Here is an 18,446-nt window from a genome sequence, read left to right as displayed (position 1 = left end):
ACGAATTGTGCGTAAAAAAAAACACAATTTCCCACCACCTCCTTTTGGGGTTTCAATGTATGCAAACTGTAGAAATAAGGTTACTTGCCTGCTTCTTTAGAAACTGTGATTTCTAAGACATTCAAAGAGGGCAGGTGTAACCACAGCGGGGAGGGCCCTGTCATGCCTGCTGGAGTTTCTGAGCAGCACTTAAGAGGAAGGCAGGTCCACTGACTTTTGGGGCAAACCGTTTTCTGAAGCTGTGACCTTGCCATGCCAAGAGCACAAACGGTGCGCGATGCAGACATGCATCGCGAGAACACTGAAGGCGGTGGGCCCAGCAGAGTGCACGAAGATGAAACTGCAACCTGCAAACTGGAATCTAACGCGCCTCAGACATGACATCTCTGAAGCAATGAGCAGTTGTTTCCGCTCTGGGACTCCGAGCACTTTACACAATGCAATCTCACAGAGACAGGTGCACAGCTGTGTGCTGGGCGAGTGCAGACCTTCACAATATGCCCCCGGTGTCTCAGCCACACACCATCCCAAATGCGCAGGCAACCTCACCATGCTTTTAAAGTAAAAAGCTAAGCAGAAGTAGAACATTCACTATCAATCCCTATGGGGTGAGGATATGGCCTAATCGCCAAAGCTGTTAAGTGCGAAGCTGTGGTACCGTGTTGGAGTCTCGGGAAGGACGCTCAAAATCCTGTGATTCTGGGCAAATTACTTATTCTCCCCTGCCTAACAAAATGAACGAGTCCGAGTCCGTCTGAAACACAACTCCTTGCTCTGATAGCATTGGGGTCGAGTTTGCGCTATATAAAACAAACAAAAACAAGCGCGCGGTGGGAGCGTGTGCGTGCGCGCTGGGAGTGTGTGAGCGGGGAGAGGAGACGCGATGCGCGTGCACATCGCCTGGCTGTGCGTGCACATGGTTGGCCTCCCTTTGTGCACCAAACCCACAATAGTCTAACCAAGGTGATGCAGCGCATGTGCTGCGTTCGCTAGGCGAGACCTTAAAAAGGCAAGTGGTGAACTGGAGCCCAGATGCTCCCCTCCTGAAGACAGGACTCCTTCCACCTTAGCAGTACTGGGAAAACAACTAGTTGAAATAATAATGAAATAAAAGAAATACTATTAAACTAATTTAGCCAAAGCCACTGTATATTGTCATTGCATACCTTAGGACACCAACTGTTTATGAATGTCACAAAAGGGAGAGGCAGAAAAGGATACAAAGTGTAAATAAGGAGCTCTATGTTTGTGTTCCTCATGGTTGTGATTGTTGGTAAAAGACAGCACAGCCTAGTAGAAATTTGAAGAACATTTGATATGTGCTGTTTGTGACGCCTCATTTGTTGTCTTATTCAGTTTTTATTTTTTTATGTATATGCACGCATTTGCATATATCCTTTTGTGGTGCTAATATTGGCCTTTTTTTTGTTTAGAATCTGTCTTTCTTTCTGAACCCACCAGCTGCAAGATGGTCTCAGCTGTCTGATATTTTGAGCTGGCAGTTTTCATCTGTAACGAAAAGGGGACTCAACCAAGATCAGTTAAATATGTTGGGAGAAAAACTGTTAGGTATGTTTATATTGGAGCATTTGTGCATTTCCTACCATATGTTAAGAAGTGGGCTTTGTTTTCTTTGCTTCTTCTGCACACAAAATCATCAGGTTTTCTGATAAAGCTGTTCAGAGGACTGAGGTTTGACCCAAAGGGACAATGTTTTCAGTTAGGGATGAGGTTAAATTCCAGCTATCGTTTTTAGACATCTGTAAAGAAATGTAATGTATTTGGACTAATATGAAACCTACATGAAGCTAATGAACGTGAATGTCTTTTGTCAAATACAGCCATTCATCACCAAACGTATTTAAATAAATGTCATAGTTGTGGCTGACCTGAAAATCTTCGGGGAGAGGAGAAGTAGGTGGTACATCCATTTAGAACAGTGCCCAAGGTATTCCTTACCTGCCCTGGCCCTGTTTTAGGCAACTACACTCAGCATAACTCTGGTGGCCCTGGTTGTTAAAGAGAAAGTACAGCAGGTGCTGGAATATGTCTTTCAGTTACAAGGGTTTTAGAGTTAGGAGATTCATCAGGAGGGAGTGTAAGCTTTGTGAAATTAGCAAAATCGATAGGCTGAATTCTGTTAAATTCATTCTGGATTGCCATGATTGTTCCATGGTTTCTCAGACTGCCCCAAAAGAAAGAAGGCTTATGGGGAGTAGATTGTGTGTGGAGTATACCTGGTGACCACAGTGTATACAACTCTAGATAAGTGGCGGTCCTAACTTTGTTCCTATGTTTCCATTTATGCTCCAAGTGATGCCGTAGACATCCTAAACTAGCCTTTATTTCACTCTCCTCCTTTAGGTTCAGGATATGTTAATCAAAAACGCCACTCTTCAAGAAGATGACCCATGTATAACTCTACTAAAATATTTTCATGCTTAATTGTAATTTGTACCCAGTGAGTATCTCTAGCAAAACCATCATAGCATCATTCTTCTGGCGAACCAATGCTGAGTCTACAGTTGGCACAAGCTATGTATGTTGAGGCTGGACCTGCGACTGAACTCCTCTTGCCAATTTTTCCTTTTCCTCGATTTGATCACCAGATTTCAGATACTTTATATGATAGATTTGTTAATGTTTTCAAACTTCCAGGGTGAACATAGTCTTGGCTGTGTGCCATTCTAAAGCCTCAGTGTAAGGAACTGCCTCTTTTTGTGTGGTCACCCCCAAGTTTTGTGACTGATGCAGCTAGTTTTTCCACTCAGAGTGCACTTAGGCCTGCTAAAAAGATCTCAGTGCCCGTGCCCTGACCCTAAAGTGTATGTAGAGTTAATTGTACCCTATTGGAAAAGGCTATCTTATCTGTAAGTCACTAGTATATGGTACCGAGGCATGTAAGTTGAAGGGGTACACCAGGGGTGCAACACTGATTGTGCCACCCTGAAGGTCCCCTACATAAAACGAGTACCCATTCCGCCACTGCAGACTGGTAGAGCAGTCGTGCACTGTTAACCTGACTTTACTATTGAAAGCATTGGCAAAGCCACTACTTCCTCTGTACATCTGTGTAAGTCATCCATCTGGCAAGCCTACAAATCCTAAGGCAGGACATGTCTTTTAAATGTCCTCACAATAAACACGCAAAACAACAGTTTTCACTGTGGAAAGACTTGGTTGCCCAATCGGTGAGTACAGGGTTACACTCTGTACATGCAGCTGGGCTAACTCCTGAACAGTGCAACCAAAGTGGGTACTTCGAAATATCAAAGAACCTGTTACTTTAAGCCCGACTTGTATCCCTCATTGAAGTTAATGTAACTGGTTGCAGCGTGCAGCTTTTACAAAGCTACCACTTGATTGCCTTTCAAAGTATGTGCCTTCTTGGGCACTGATGGAGCCTGTTCCACAAGACCACTTTCTGTACTCCTGAAGAGACGTGTCAACATCTCTCTGGAAAGTGAACAATGAGAGATTGCAGGCTAGTGAGGTGTCCTAAGGGAGCCACTCCCCATGGGTGGGCTAGTGAGGTCTGAACACAGAGAGACGGGTCTCGCTATCTTGGGAGTGGCAGAATGCTGCATCCTGGGATAGCCATATGCCACACTCCACAGGAAGTGATTACCAGGTGGGAGGGAACCTGGTTGCCGATTTACTACCAGCCGCATCCGGACCTGAGGGCACTTTCTGAGGATAATACGCCATCTATGGCGCCCAGACCTCTGATCCCAACTGACTTGGAAAAAGGACCTAAGAAGGTCTGCCCTGGTGCAAGAGAGTCCGAGGACCTGTTCGCATCACAGGGACACAACAGCCTTCTGGGGCATGTTGATAGCCCAGCGGCTTTTAACCACTACCAACACCACAGAGCAGTACAGAGTTACATATGAGTTTGATGAGCTTGGGAGTACTGTCGAAGGGCCTGTGATTGCTACACTGGGCAACTTGTTGCCCAGTGGCGAATGGACTTTGGCCAGATCAAAGATGACCTTGTGGGGCATCGACTCTGCAACCAGGGCCCATGCACCATCTTTGTGGCGTGCCTACAGGAAGGCCCCCGTCGACCGCGTCTCATCTACAGCATCCTTGAAGCATTTTTAGCATCCGTCATCTCTTGTATAAGGGCCACTCCATAGAAATCCATTGCAACACGGATAAAGTGCCTGGAACTCCTTGAAGACTGCTTTTCTGTGGCCATAACTGTTTCTAAGGACTGTGCTAATCCCCCTGACTAGCTCCCTACAGGAATTGGTATCACAAGTACTCCTAATCGACCGCATTGACTCTTGCGCAAGTTTTCCTTGAAAAAGTATCTGACATACTCATTGAATTTGCCATGGCTTGTTTGTGGTTTAGTAAAAATGCTTTGATTTATTATTTCTTGTAGAATCCATATCTCTGGGATCCTCTGGTGCATCTTATTTGTTCTAGTGGCTAAATATTATAAAAATACAGTTTGTTTTTATGAATTGGGGTCTGATTTCTTGTGTATCGTGTCAATTTCTTCTTTAATTTATTATGCTGCTGTTTACATGCTTTATGCTTGTTCATCTGTGTAAGCCTTGCTTCTCAGTGCCAAAGCTACCCAAGGTCAGGGTTGACAGAGAAACCGAAGGGTCCTAAAGGGGTAGGTAAGTGTATTACATGGTGAGGAGGTTGCACAACCGCACTATATAATACACCCCATTTCTTCACACTCAGTCTAGTCTTTGCTGTCCCCAAAATCTGTTTATACTCCCAGCACATTTTGAAATCGATACAGATTCCAAAGTGTCTTAAAGCCACTCCCTTGTTTTCAATTGGCGCGCATCACCGTTTATGTTAATCACTGGCGCGTGATTGAAAAACGGTCTTTGGGGTTACCACCTTGTCCACTTTTAGGACGGCCCATCTGGACAGGCCAACACCATTTTGGTTTGGCATGACGTAGGAGGGTGTGCTCCTAGCTTGCTTTAAAGTGTTATGCTACCAGTACGATTATTTTATTTTTGCAGCGTGTTTGCTGGTGGGAGCGAACCTCTATTTAACTGTTGTTACAGAAAAAGACCAGAAGTCAGTGAAATACAGAATTGTTTTCTACTTGTTCAACTGGCTCTTTTTAAATGTCTTGTTTGAAATCGACCAGTAGAGGTCAGTAAAATATCAGAATTGCTTTATTTTTCTGTTCAACTGCCCCTATTAAACTTTCTTGATAGAAAACAACCATCAGAGGTCAGTAAAATACCAGAATCACTTTAGCATTCTCTAGATTCCAGTCCATAGCAATTGTCTTCCATGAGCACCCGCAAACAATAATATTCTTTTCAAATCTTGTATTTTCAGTGATATCATCACCAAAGGCCCTGATTTTATATTTAAACAGAGCTTTGGACTGTACCATTTCCCGCTGAAAGGCAATATTTCTCCCCATGTGTTCCCATACCTGGCATGTCACACAGTTTGGTGCTTACTGTCCCTCCATGTTAAAGAACAGTAGATGTTTCCGCACCCAGACTAATGTGCTGCATAGCTAAATACATATAAGGTGCCAAAGGCGAGACCGATTGCATTATAACATTTCAAATATTTCCAATCTGGCCCCCAGCAGGCATTTCACTCGCCAATGCAACAATACTCATGTTATCATTGCTGGAACAATGGAATGCTGGGTTGGCCTAATAAGATGTGATCAGCTGACCTGCAGGCACACACAAATTACAACTAAGACGTACTCACTAAAGATTTTAAGAAATGGTTTAGGATCCCGTCCCCATCAGAGAAATATACTGCAGTGGGTCAGTGCATCTGTGATAGAAATATGCACTTGTGCACAAATTTCATTGGGGGGCGGAGAGGAGAAGTAGGGCAAATGGAAGACTTGTGTAATAAGTACCAAAAAGCTGGACATTAAGAGCACTTTTCATTGCAGCGGCAAAATTGCACACCAAACACTACTTAACGCACGTAATTGGCACATTTCAGTTTCCATTTTTCTGCATTTTTTACAAGTTTTTTTTATTTACTTTATTTCTGTAGTTAATTTTATTTTAGAAGCAAACTGATGAAATTCAAATATCAACTAAAAGCAAGTTTAAAAGCAATTAACAAATATGCATACCCCAATATCGGACGTCTGGTACAGCTGGAGGGTCTCTTAGCAGATAACATAAAATATACCTCTGCGATATGGAATCAAAAAGTAAACGTTGACAATGAACTGTCTTGTTAATAAGGACCAGTAAAAACAAGAGGCAGGGTTAACCTGCTGTAAGAGTTAGGAAAGAAAGAAGAATATGTAGAAAAGAGAGAGAAAACCAAATAGACTCAATAATACACTCAATAATACATAGCTAAAGTACAATACCATTAGCAAAGCAAGTGGCTTTATCTTAAGCAAAGGCGAGACATATTGCATTTCCAATGCTTGTTCTGCATAGTCTTCAGCTTTGCTGGAATGATCAAAAAGCCTGATCCTTCGTACTCCACTATTGATTACCATCCCATCAAGTAACACAAAAGCCATGAAAGCAGCAAGCTTCATAAGTCAATAACTTCCCTGCTGCCATACTCCCTAAAAATCTTAACTCCCAAGCAGATACCTCTGCCCCCCGCATCACTGTAACCATGTGTTCAATACATGTGTGGCTTTAGATACACACGGTGTGCATACTCCTGCCATCTAGTTTTAGACCCAGATGTGTGCAAGTTGTTTTTCTTTGAATAAGTCTTCTCAAATAACGAAGTACAGTGACTCCACCTATTGCTGGTAATGTGCATGGGCATCGGCTCCATTGTTAGATTATTTTCTTTCCACCGTTGGGTGTGGACGTGTGTTATGGAGCTCCGGATTGATGCCATTGCTATGATCCCTTTTTGCCTTTCTGGTTCCTCTTCTTTCCGTTGGTATATTTTCCTGATGGATACATCTACCTGTGGATTCCTTACCTTTTGAATATCCCCATGCGCCAGTATTCCACTGAAACATTCTTGAAAGCTTTCCAATGTCGACAAGGGCATCATAATGCAAATGGCTTTGTGATGTCCCTGGAGCCATAAGAAGCCCTCGTTGGCGTGCTGACATCTGATTCCTTTTTTTCTCACCTTCGATGTGTAACTGTTTTGGTTGGCTCTCTGTTAGGGAATGGTCGGAGTCTTTTGCTGTATTTTATTTTTAAATTGTTGCAATTTTGAATAACAAGAGTTTGAGCCTTGTAAAGACTGTGAGGGTCCAATTTCCCTCACTGACTAATGATATTTGCCTTTGGTGCTTGGGGTCAGATCACAATTTTGACGCCTGTTCTTTGTGCCAGAAGATCAATCTGAAGGCATTAAAGTAAAGTGCGGGGAACGATTCATGAAAAGATATAGGCAGGAGAAGAGAAGTCTTGGGAAGTCTCATCCTTGATCCAAGTTTCCGTCTCCCCATTCATCGAAATCGGCAAAGAAGAAGCACAAGAAGAATCAGTGTCATGGTTCTTGATGCCATTCTTCCATAGAGTGATTGCTGAGGTTAGTGTCTCTGTGAGCAGCTTTGGAAGATGGCCCTTATGAAGCCACTCCGGTGCCATTCCTGACGTCCTCTTCGGATCCAGCAGTGGGATTGACTTTGCCTGAGATGCAAGAATCAATGCCGGTCTTGGATCCAGCGCCTCATCCTCCGCAAGAGCAGGTGTATCCAGCCTTTCTTGCTTCAGGTGGGTATCCATTCTACTTTTTAAATGCATTTTTAATAGAACGATAACTCCAGATGCTGCACCTGCAGGCCCCATTTGCCCGATGTCATATTCTTTGGACTTTTCAATGACTCAACAGCAGGCTCCTTGTATGCCCTTCATGCCGATGGCCCAGATTGCATGACTGGCTCTGGTGTCGAGAGAGGCTCCTAGAAAGAGAACTCCTTCTCCTCTGGCCATTTCGCCTGCTGAGGTGTCTCAGATACTGATCATTAGTTCTGCGGTGGCGGCTGGCTCCATTCCAACGTCGAGCACTTCGACTCCAATGCCACTTCTCACCACTCCATACAAGTACAAGTGCTGTTGCCAATGTTACTGATACCGACATCACGTCACAGGGCTAGAAGGGAGACCCAAATACTTCTTGAAAAAGAAAGGTATTTCTTTGGAGATAAAAAGCCTCCAGAACTGAAAGAGGGCGAGATTGTATCACAAACCCCGAATTTTCTGGGGTTGGAAGAGGCAAGTGGCTTGAGTACGTCCCCGGAATGAAAGTTGTCGTTACCAAAAGGTGTTTGACCTCCAGAAGTTAATTTCTACCACTCCTTTATAAGGAAGACAGCTGAAATGTTGGAATTGTCTCTTCGCACTACAGAACTTAAGTCATATCCGCAGAACCCTTGTTGCCTTTTTAATGTTGCCCTTAACAAAGCCGATTTTGTACATTCGGCAAAAGCCTATGTCGACTCCCGCTGTATCCAGACCGATAGCTAGGAGGTATTAGCTGGCTCCAGGTGATCTGACTTTTTGGTCTGCTCATCCATCACCCGAAGGTTTGGTTGTTCAGGCTTCGTGTTCGTTAAAGATGACCTCTGGATCTTTTCTGTCTTCTCCAACGGATAGGGAAACCAATAAGATGAGACAATACGCCAAGAAAGCGTTTTCTTTAGGCAGCATGACGCTTAAGTCCACACATTCAACCTGCTTGCTGGGTCGTTACATGCAAGCCTTTATGGATTCGGCTTAGACAGTGATACCAAAATTGCCTGATGATGTTCATGGACTCTTTACCGAGCTTCTGAATGATGGTCAAGCTGCAGCCCAGCAGCGATACAATCTGGGTCCAATCATTGCTTCAAAAGGGTGCAGTGGAGGTTGTTCCAGAGCAGGAATGGGATAACGGATGCTATTCCAGTTATTTCCTGATTCTTAAAGATTTTGCGCCTGCTATGTTTGATAGCTTCCTGAATTATAGTGGTCACCAACGCACACTGGCACATGAGGACCCTCCAGTGGTTCTTCCTCAAGCAGTGATTTTAGCACAATGGGGATCTTGAAAAGTCTATCAAGATCTTCAAAGACTCTGCAGTGGATCTTCAATGGTGGGTGTGTCTGGCTGTCTCAACTGAAACCTTCCACCCTCCTCCTCCGGTGGCCACAGTTATAACAGATGGGTCCACTCTAGGGTGGGGCGCACAACTGGGGAGTCTGGAGATCAAAGGATTTTGGTCTACAGAGGAATAGTTGTCATATCAATCTTTTGGAATTGCAGGCGAAACATCTGGCTCTCAAGGCCTTTCTCTAGTCCATCAGTGCCGGTCTTAACAGAAAATACTACCGCAATGTGGTACATAAGCAAGGGGGAGTAGGGTTGTATCATCTCTGCAAAGAAGCTCTACGACTCTGGTTCTGGGCTTAGGATAATCAGATTTCTGTCAGCAAATCACCTGGGTGGAGACAGTCTCAGTTGGCATTTTTTAACCAATCACAAGCGGCGTCTCCATTTGAAAGTAGTTCTTCATATTTTCTGGTTATGGTGGACTTAACAGATAGACCTTTTTGCCACTCAAGAGAACACATACTACCCATCATTCTTCAGCATCCAGTATCTGGTGCAGGGGGCATTGGGGGACTCTTTTCAATTGGACTGGGTCTCCCAGCTGTTTCAATGCTTTCCCCTACACCCTTGATTACTTGGGTTCTGAGGAAATTTCACGTAGACCAGGCCCAAGTTATATTAATAGCCCCAGAATGGCCACGAAGGGTCTGGTACATAGACATTCTTCACTTCTCCCTCTACCCTTCGCTCCATCTCCCTCAAAGGGCATATCCACTCTTGCAGTCACAGTGGCAGGTTCTACACCCCCACCTCTAAAGCTTGCACCTAGATGCCTGGAGATTGACCGGGGCAACCAGAGTTCTTTTTCACTTCCCCCTAATGTGATGGATGTTATTTCATTGTCCAGAAGACATTCCACCAAATCGGTTTATGCTGGAAAGTGGTCTAATTTGTTAAGTGGTGTAGTGAGAATTTTATAGTCTCTTTATAGACCCGTTAGTGAGATATTTTATGTTTTGCTCTTTTTTTGGCACAGCCAGGCTTTGCAGTTGCAACGGTTAAGAGTTCTTTGTCTGGTCTTTCAGCATTTCTTTGTTTACCAGATCAGCCTTCTCTGTTTAAGTCCCAAATAGTTATACGGTTCATTAAGGGACTTACAAACACCCTCCTACTCAGTTCATTATCCCTTAGTGGGATCTTAATATAGTGCTTACTTATCTTGTGTTCTGCATTTGAACCTTTACATAGTGGTCCCTTGAGATTGCTTACTTTTAAGACAATTTTTCTTGTTGCACAAATGTCTTCTACACAAGTTAGCGAGTTACAGACCCTAAGTGTTCAACCTCTCTTCACAACCTTTTCCCTTGATAAGTTGGTTTTGCGAATCGGGGCTGCTTTCCTACTTTCTATCCTCCTCCACATCCATCAAAGGGAGGTTAGCTTTTACATGAACAGGACATGTGAACTCAGGTTAGATGTTCAGCTGTTTGTGTGATACGCTGGCAAAATGAAAGGAAAAGCAGTACACAGCACTCTGTGAAGATGGACAATCCTTTGTATCTGAAAGAAACAGGTTAGTATTAGATTCCTTACCTTAGAAGATCCCCAGGCGTCAGTCTGGCTACGGGAACTTTTGCGTAGCAGTACTCCTACACGTCGGTAGGCGTCGTCTGCGGCTCCGCATTCTGCGTCGTTGGCGCCTGGATGACGTCGCCGGAGTACTTAGACGCCGCCCTCGCGCGCTGACATCAGTTCTTCTTTTTTCCGCGCCAGCAAGCGCCGATCCGGAAAAAGTTGTACCCTTTAGTCATTTTTTGACTAAACTTTTTCAAACCTTTTTGATCTGTTTTTCGAGTCGAACGACTCCATCGGTGCCGGTATTGGATGCCCGGGTTCAAGCCCTGTGCCGACTGCAACCGACTGATGTCGGTTACCGACCCCCATCGCCGGTGCCTGTATTTCTTAGGGGCCGACCACGATGACAAGTTGTGCCCCGACTGCCGGGCCTTGACGTCAAAAGCTAGACGGGAGCGGTCCCGTAAGTGCCTCGAGCTCTGGCAGTCGGCTCCGTGCCGCTCGAGGTCCAGGAGGAGGTCGAGGAACCGGTCGCGGGGCCGGAGTCATCACAACTCGGAGAGTCAACACCACTCGTCGGGCTCCAAGTCCTCCAGTAAGAGGCACAAGAAGTCGAAGAAGCAACACCACTCTTCTGACTCCCCCCGACGCTCGCGCGACACGGCCGGGAGTTCGGGCGACACCGCCTATGCGGCTCCACCGGAGCCGCAGACGTCACGGCCTCCTCCCTGGGCAGAACGCGACGCCGGAGGAGATCGATGCCTTCCTCATGGCCATGAGGTCGCTCACTCCTCCGTCGGGTTCCGCGGTACCTTCGGGCCCTGCGGTTCCGACTGGGTGCTTCAGCGCCATCGGATGCTTCGGCCCCGGCGCCGTCGGTGACTTCGGTTCCGACGCCGCAGGGCCCTGCCGGATTCGTCGGATCCGGGTTACCGCTGGTCGACCTAACGACCCCTCCGCTGGAGGCGACTCCTAGGGTGTCACTCCCGATGCAGCCCCCGGACGACGTCGTCCTCTATCCCATCCTCGATCCGGTTCCGGTGTCGGGAGGGCATCGATCGACGCGGCATTCAACATCGAGAGAAGTGCAATGCTTCTATGATCCGGCCCCATCATTTGAACCTGAATACCAGGAGATGGAGGGGGAGGCGGATTGGGAGGGATCTGAGGACCCTCTGGCACAGGAGTGGCAGTCTTTTTAGGACTGGGCAGGTGAACTAGGGGAGGCCAGTGGTTTGGACACTTCGCTCCACACTGGATTTATCTCCCCTCCTACCGTGGCTACGGAGGAGGGGGCTGCCTAGAGTGTGGTGTTGACGAGGGCAGCCAAGGCCTTGTCTCTTGTGCTCCCCGTCGCGGCCGTGAGGACTAACCTCACTAAGGTCCTCAAACCGCAGGCAAGCTCTTCGGAGTCTCTACTGCCGTTCAATGAGGCCTTAACTGGCGTTCTGTTGGGCACTTGGTCCAGGCGTGCTATAGGTCCCCCTAATGATGGGAACGTGGCCAGACGCCACCGCCCGGCCCCAGGCGACCCTTGTTTCCTGTCCACCCACCCCACCCCCGAGAGCCTGGTTATCCAGGCCTCTAATTCCCAGACCGCATTCCCAACAGCTCCCCCTGATCGGGAATCCAAAAGGTGTGAACAGTACAGAAAAAAGATGTTCTTACTTAGTTTGGGGTTGCGGTCTGTCAACACCGCTTGCCTTTTAGGCCGTTATACCCACTCTCTGTGGGACACGGTCGCGGACGTGCTGCCACAATGGCCAGAGGAGGCCTGGGTTGAACTCGCACAAGCCCTTGCGGAGGGTCGAGATGCGGCACGGTATTCCATTCGATGTGGGCTGAATACCAGGGACTCGCTAGGCAGGGTGATTGCAACGACAGTGGCGGTTCGCCGTCACGCCTGGCTGAGGTCTGCCAATTTTTCGGCTGATGTACAGAACACCGTTTGATGGCCGTCGCCTCTTTGGCGACAAGGCAGTCAGTGCGCTTGAGTGCTTTAAGGACTCCAGGGCTATGGCCAAGTCCTTGGGCCTGTCGGCCCCGCGCCAGCTAACTGCTGCCTTTCGCTCCTTTCGTGCCCAAGGAAGGGGCACCCCACACGTCCTGCCAGCCTCGGGCCGCAGACTAACATCAAACGCGGTGGTGGACGTGGTAACCGCCGTGGCGGTGCCAGGGGATAACGGCGAGGCCAGTCCACATCCACCCCTGCAGCATCCGCCTCAAAGCCTTCCTAGTCCGAGCTTTCAGGCCCATTTAACACCAGTAGGGGGCAGGGTTTGCCATCACCTCCTCCACTGGCGCGACATCACATCGGACAGGTGGGTGCTGCAAATCGTCCTTCGAGGAGACACCTCCAGCCATGCCACTGCAATACCACCGCATGTCGGGGGATCACTTGCAACTTCTGCAAGAGGAAGTTATGACCCTCTTGGCCAAGGGGGCCATCAAGCGCTTTCCTGGGCATGAAGTAGGGTGTGGTTGCAGGGACAGTATATTTGGGAAATGGAACTAAAAAAAACTTACAAATTCACTGTAAACAACAAAGGTTACATAGACGTTCTAGTTAGACTCAGGTTTCACTTGTACAAAACCAGAGAAATTAATCTGTTAGTTATCTAATTAGAACTTGTGCCCCTGCAATACACTGCTTATGACCTCACATATTACATCTCTCATGACATGGTCCCCCTCTCCCCCCAGAGACCTAGGGGGTCAGGGTGTTTCCTATGGGTCAGGGTGTTTCTACCCTGCCTCCTTTTCTTTTACGTTTTTTCTTGTGACTCGGTTCTACCGAGTCACAATCAGATACCACACATGAGATCGGAAGAGGTCACAGATCTACTGCGTCCCTGTATATTCAACTGGAAATTTCTGTTCGAGGCATGTGGGCTGCTGAATTCATATCTGTGCATAGATCGCCGCCTAGTGTTAGGTCCGGATGATTGCACATTGTTGTCCTGGAAGAGTCTTCGAAGTATCACGAGATAGGTGGCTCTTTCCCTGGACTACAGTGCGCATGGGCATCCTCTCCATCCCCAGATTGTTTTTTTCTGCCATTGGGTTCGGATGTACTTTCTCGACTCCAGTTCGGAAACTTTGTTATAACTCTTTCCTAAGGCCAAAAGGCCTTCGCGGCGTCGGTATTGTCTCGTTCGGTGCCTGTTTTTCTCCAGTTCTTCGAACCGGACGTCGAAGGCAGCTTTTGACTTTCGACACCAAAGGCCCAAACTACGACGACGATGGAACGGAGCCCGTTCAAACGATGCTCCGTCTGCAATTCTAAATACCCTCACATTGATGTGCACCCAGTGTGCAATTAATGTTTATCCCCGGAGCATGACGAGGCCAGCTGTATGGCCTGCTCGAAGTTCAGGTCCAAGAAGACGCTTCGAGTTCGACGCGCCGCAAGACAGTCAGCCGACGAAGAAGATCCTGACGAGCAGTCAGACCCAGCGTCGGAGCATGACTCCAACTTCGATGTGGACGAAGAAGATGAGGACTACGTCCATGAAGAAGACGTCGTCTAGGTAGGGGACGACGCAGAGGCCATCGGGGCCGTCGATGACGACTCCAGTGATGAGCCAGGCCCAACCGCAGTAGCGGGGCCTAATACTGGCAATACGCTCCCTACGGCTCAGGTCGAGGCATCGCCGGAAGGCCTTAGCCAAGATCTTACTCCACATTCTATAGCCCCCCGTCCAGGCCCGGCTAAGAATACTTCAAAGGAGCCATTGGTCGATCTTTCAAAATCGAAACCGAAACCTACAGAGCCAAAACCGAAACTACTAAAGGTGGTCATCGGATCGACGCCATCAGACACGTCGACGCCAGTCAAGTCGTAGACTGTCGGCAACCCTTCGGGGTCGAAAGGGGGCGCCGCCTCGAAGACCGGGGCGCCGAAGCCAGGCTCTACAGTCAAGCACGTCACCTCGACGCAGTCGACGTCGACGTTGACGCCCGCGCATGGCGACAAGACCAAAGGTCTCCAGACCAAAAAGGCTGTTGAGCCGAAGATTTCAGCGTTAAAACCGCTACTGGGCAAAGCTCTCGAGTCGAAGGCCAAAACCGACCCTAAGCAGCATATTGCATCGGCGCCCAAGGCCGTACATGCTACGCACCGGGAGCTCGAGTCGACGCAAGGAATCAAGCATGCTAGTGAGTCGCCGAAGCAACTACGGCAAGCTTTAAGAAGGTCGACCCGTCCACAGGTCACCCTCCAATTAAATACAGTCTGCCGCCGACGGCTCGAGCCAAGCATCTCTAGCACCACAAAGGCACCGACCCATCAAAAACAGTGTCCGTGCCTTCGAAGTCCACTCCTGAGGGGGTTGTGTTCCAAGAACCCTCGTAAGACAACCAGTCGAAACTCTTCATCGACTCGGAATCTGGCAGGCTCACCATCCATAAACGGAAGATCGCACCTGAACATCCCTTGGAGGCGTATAAAATCCCTCTTAAACGGAAGAAAGACTCGACCACCTCACCAGTTCTCTTTGAACATGTTGAGAGCTATTCACAACAAATAGCATATTCTCCAGCGCAAAGCGAGGAGGACGCGGGTGATGAATACGGTCAGACGGCGTTCACTTATCACACTGACACTGATCAGGAGGTACCTCTGCAATGGACTGATGCTGTAGACCCTGATGATCCACAAGCTGCACCGGACATTCAGTCCTACAATGTCAAAACCTCGCCTACTGAAGACACGGCGGCGTTTAACGCTTTGATAGAAAGGGCAGCCCTTAACCATGACGTGGAAATGCACGCAGAACCTGTGGAAGAAGATTTCTTATTTGATACTTTCTCCACCTCTGAAAGATCGGCAAAGACATTGCCTATGCTAAAAGGAGTCCTCAAACATGCTGCAGACATTTTCAAAGAGCCCACAAAGGCAAGGGTTATCAACCCTAGGATTGAAAAAAAGTATAGGCCTGCTCCCGTGGACCCTACCTACATCAAAGGCCAGCTCCCATTGGACTCCCTCGTAGTGGCCAATGCTCGCAAGAGGGCGAACTCGCAAACTAGTGGTGATGCTCCTCCTCCGGACAAAGAATCAAAGATCTTGGAGGCGTCAGGAAAGCGGGTGGTAGCACAGGCTGCTAATATTTGGAGGATTTCAAATACACAGGCCCTATTGGCTAGATACGATAGGGCTCACTACGACACGTTAGAACAGCTGTTGCAACACCTGCCTGATGTTTACAAAGAGGGAGCAGAAATGATCATACAGGAGGGGAAGTTAATTACTAATGCATCCATCAAATGTGCACTGGATGCGGCAGACACGGCAGCTAGGGCCATTAACACTAGTGTAATGTTGAGACGTCACGCCTGGCTCCGCATCTCTGGGTTTAAACCAGAGATTCAAACAACTTTGCTCACCAGCCAGTTAACCCTGACTTCCTTTTTGGTCCCGAGGTAGACACAACCCTCGAAAAAATTAAAAAGGACACTGAGACAGCAAAATCCATGGGGGCTCTGCAGTCACAGCAGTTTCGGGGCAGTTCCTTTCGTCGCTCCGGTAATAGGGGAACCTCTAGAGGACAGGCCTTACAGCAATCCCAGTACAGCAAAGGGAGCACGCAAACCACCTATACAAAGAATAACAGGGGTGGATATCGTGGGAACAGCGCCAAGGGCAGAGGACGTGGAAATAACAATGCCAGATACTCCGCTCCCAACAAACAGTGACGCCTTGTCACTGCCCCCCGACCATTTAACACCTGGTGGGGGGAGACTCCAGCAGTTCCTGCCAGTCTGGGAAGGCATTACCACAGACAGATGGGTGAGACAACTTATCCAATACGGCTATTGTCTAGAACTAACCTCCACTCCCCCCAACCTACCCCCAAGGCACTGTCCTATGTCCGCAGAGCACATGCACTTATTGCAGCAGGAAGTACTCTCCATGCTGCAAAAAGGGGCAATAGAGCTTGTGCCTGCAAAAGAGCAAGGTACAGGGGTGTACTCTCTGTACTTCTTAATCCCAAAAAAGGACGGTTCCCTGCGGCCCATTCTAGACCTCAGACCCCTCAATCAATACATACTGTCAGAACACTTTCATATGTTAACCTTACAGCAGGTCCTACCATTGCTCAGTCAAGGCGACTTCCTAGCAACCCTGGAACTCAAGGATACATTTTTCCACATTCCCATTCACCCAAGTCACAGGAAATATCTCAGATTCACCATCAACAATCAGCATTACCAATTCAAGGTCCTGCCTTTCGGGGTCACCACTGCCCCCAGAGTGTTCACCAAATGCTTAGCAACGGTGGCTGCGCACCTTCGGAGACAACACATCCATGTCTATCCCTACCTGGACGACTGGCTTGTTCAAGCGAAGTCGGCCCAGCAGTGTGCCAGCCACATGTCACGCACAATTCACCTCCTACACAGTCTAGGATTCTCACTAAACTACCAAAAGTCGCACCTTCAGCCCACTCATGTGCAACAGTACCTAGGGGCAACATTAAACACTCTAACGGCAACAGCGCAGCCAAATTCTGCCAGAGTCAACAGCATGCAGCTGCTAATTCAGAAGTTCAGGCCTCAACAATCGCTCCCAGCTCAAGTATTCATGCAGCCGATCGGTATGATGACCTCCTGCATATTCATAGTCCCGCACGCGAGGCTGCACATGCGTCCCCTTCAAGAATGCTTAGCACGACAGTGGAACCAGGCTCATGGGCATCTGAAAGACCTAGTGTTGGTGACCGGTCGTGCATACCACTCTCTGCATTGGTGGAATCCACAAAACCTTTGCAGGGGACGACCGTTCCAAGAGCCTGTCCCACAGATAGTGCTGACAACGGACGCATCTCTCCAGGGCTGGGGAGCGCATGTCCTCCATTACACTGTGCAAGGACTATGGACGGCACAGCAGCAAAAGATGCATATCAATCTTTTGGAGCTGATGGCAATCTTCATGGCACTGAAAGCGTTCAAGTTGCACCTGTGCAACAAGGTCGTGTTGATCCGGACGGACAACATGACTGCCATGTATTACATCCAGAAACAGGGAGGCACACACTCCCCGCAGCTATCTCACCTAGCCCAGAGCATGTGGAAGTGGGCCATCCAAAGGAACATCTTCCTCATGGCGGAACATCTCCCGGGCAAAGACAACCAGATGGCGGACCTGCTCAGCAGGCACAGTCATCAGATGCACGAGTGGGAGATTCACCCCTCAGTGCTCCAACCATATTTCCAGCAGTGGGGTCATCCAGAGATCGACCTCTTCGCCACAAAAGAGAACGCAAAATGCCAAAACTTCGCCGCCAGGTTCCCACACCCGCAGTCTCAGGGCAATGCGATTGGGATGAACTGGTCAGGCAGATTTGCGTACGCTTTTCCCCCAGCCCCACTCATACCGCTAGTGGCGCGCAAACTGTGGCAGCACTCCATGACGCTCATCCTGGTTGCTCCAACGTGGGCACGGCAGGCTAGGTACACCACGTTCCTGGAACTTTCAGTGGTGCCTCACCAACGGCTGCGCCTCACGCCCAGTCTCCTCAATCAGAGCCATGGAGACCATCAGCACCCAGATCCGCAACAGTTGAGCCTTGCGATTTGGCTCCTGAGGTCATAGAGTTTGACTACCTCAACTTGCCCCCTGACTGTATGAACATCATCAAGGAGGCAAGGCGACCTACAACTAGGGCGTGCTATGCAGCCAAATGGAAACGTTTTGTCATCTACTGTTCCAACAATGACATTAATCCGCTAGATGCGTCCACGCAAAACATCATAAGTTACGTGCTGCATCTATATCGATGCAATCTAGCGTATAGCTCCATTAGGATACATTTGGCCGCCATGGCAGCTTATCTTCAAAACAGGCAGCATCTTTCCCTCTTCAAAGTGCCTGC

The 18,446-nt window shown here is 48.2% G+C and overlaps 1 protein-coding gene across 4 annotated transcripts in view; it reads left to right on the top strand.

Annotated features, from left to right (window-relative positions):
• Positions 1 to 18,446, top strand: part of STAT1 (signal transducer and activator of transcription 1) — a 590,542-nt gene that overhangs the window by 280,519 nt on the left and 291,577 nt on the right. For all 4 annotated transcript variants that reach the window (XM_086955384.1, XM_086955383.1, XM_086955382.1 and 1 more), the window contains exon 17: positions 1,434 to 1,569. In XM_086955384.1, the coding sequence (XP_086811510.1) occupies positions 1,434 to 1,569 (136 nt within the window). The remainder of the gene's footprint in view (positions 1 to 1,433; positions 1,570 to 18,446) is intronic.

Source organism: Lissotriton vulgaris, chromosome 2_1 (assembly GCF_964263255.1).
Source record: "Lissotriton vulgaris chromosome 2_1, aLisVul1.2, whole genome shotgun sequence".
Lineage (NCBI taxonomy): Eukaryota > Metazoa > Chordata > Amphibia > Caudata > Salamandridae > Lissotriton > Lissotriton vulgaris.
Note: the sequence above shows the minus strand (reverse complement) of the source record. Positions and strands in the feature narration are given on the sequence as shown.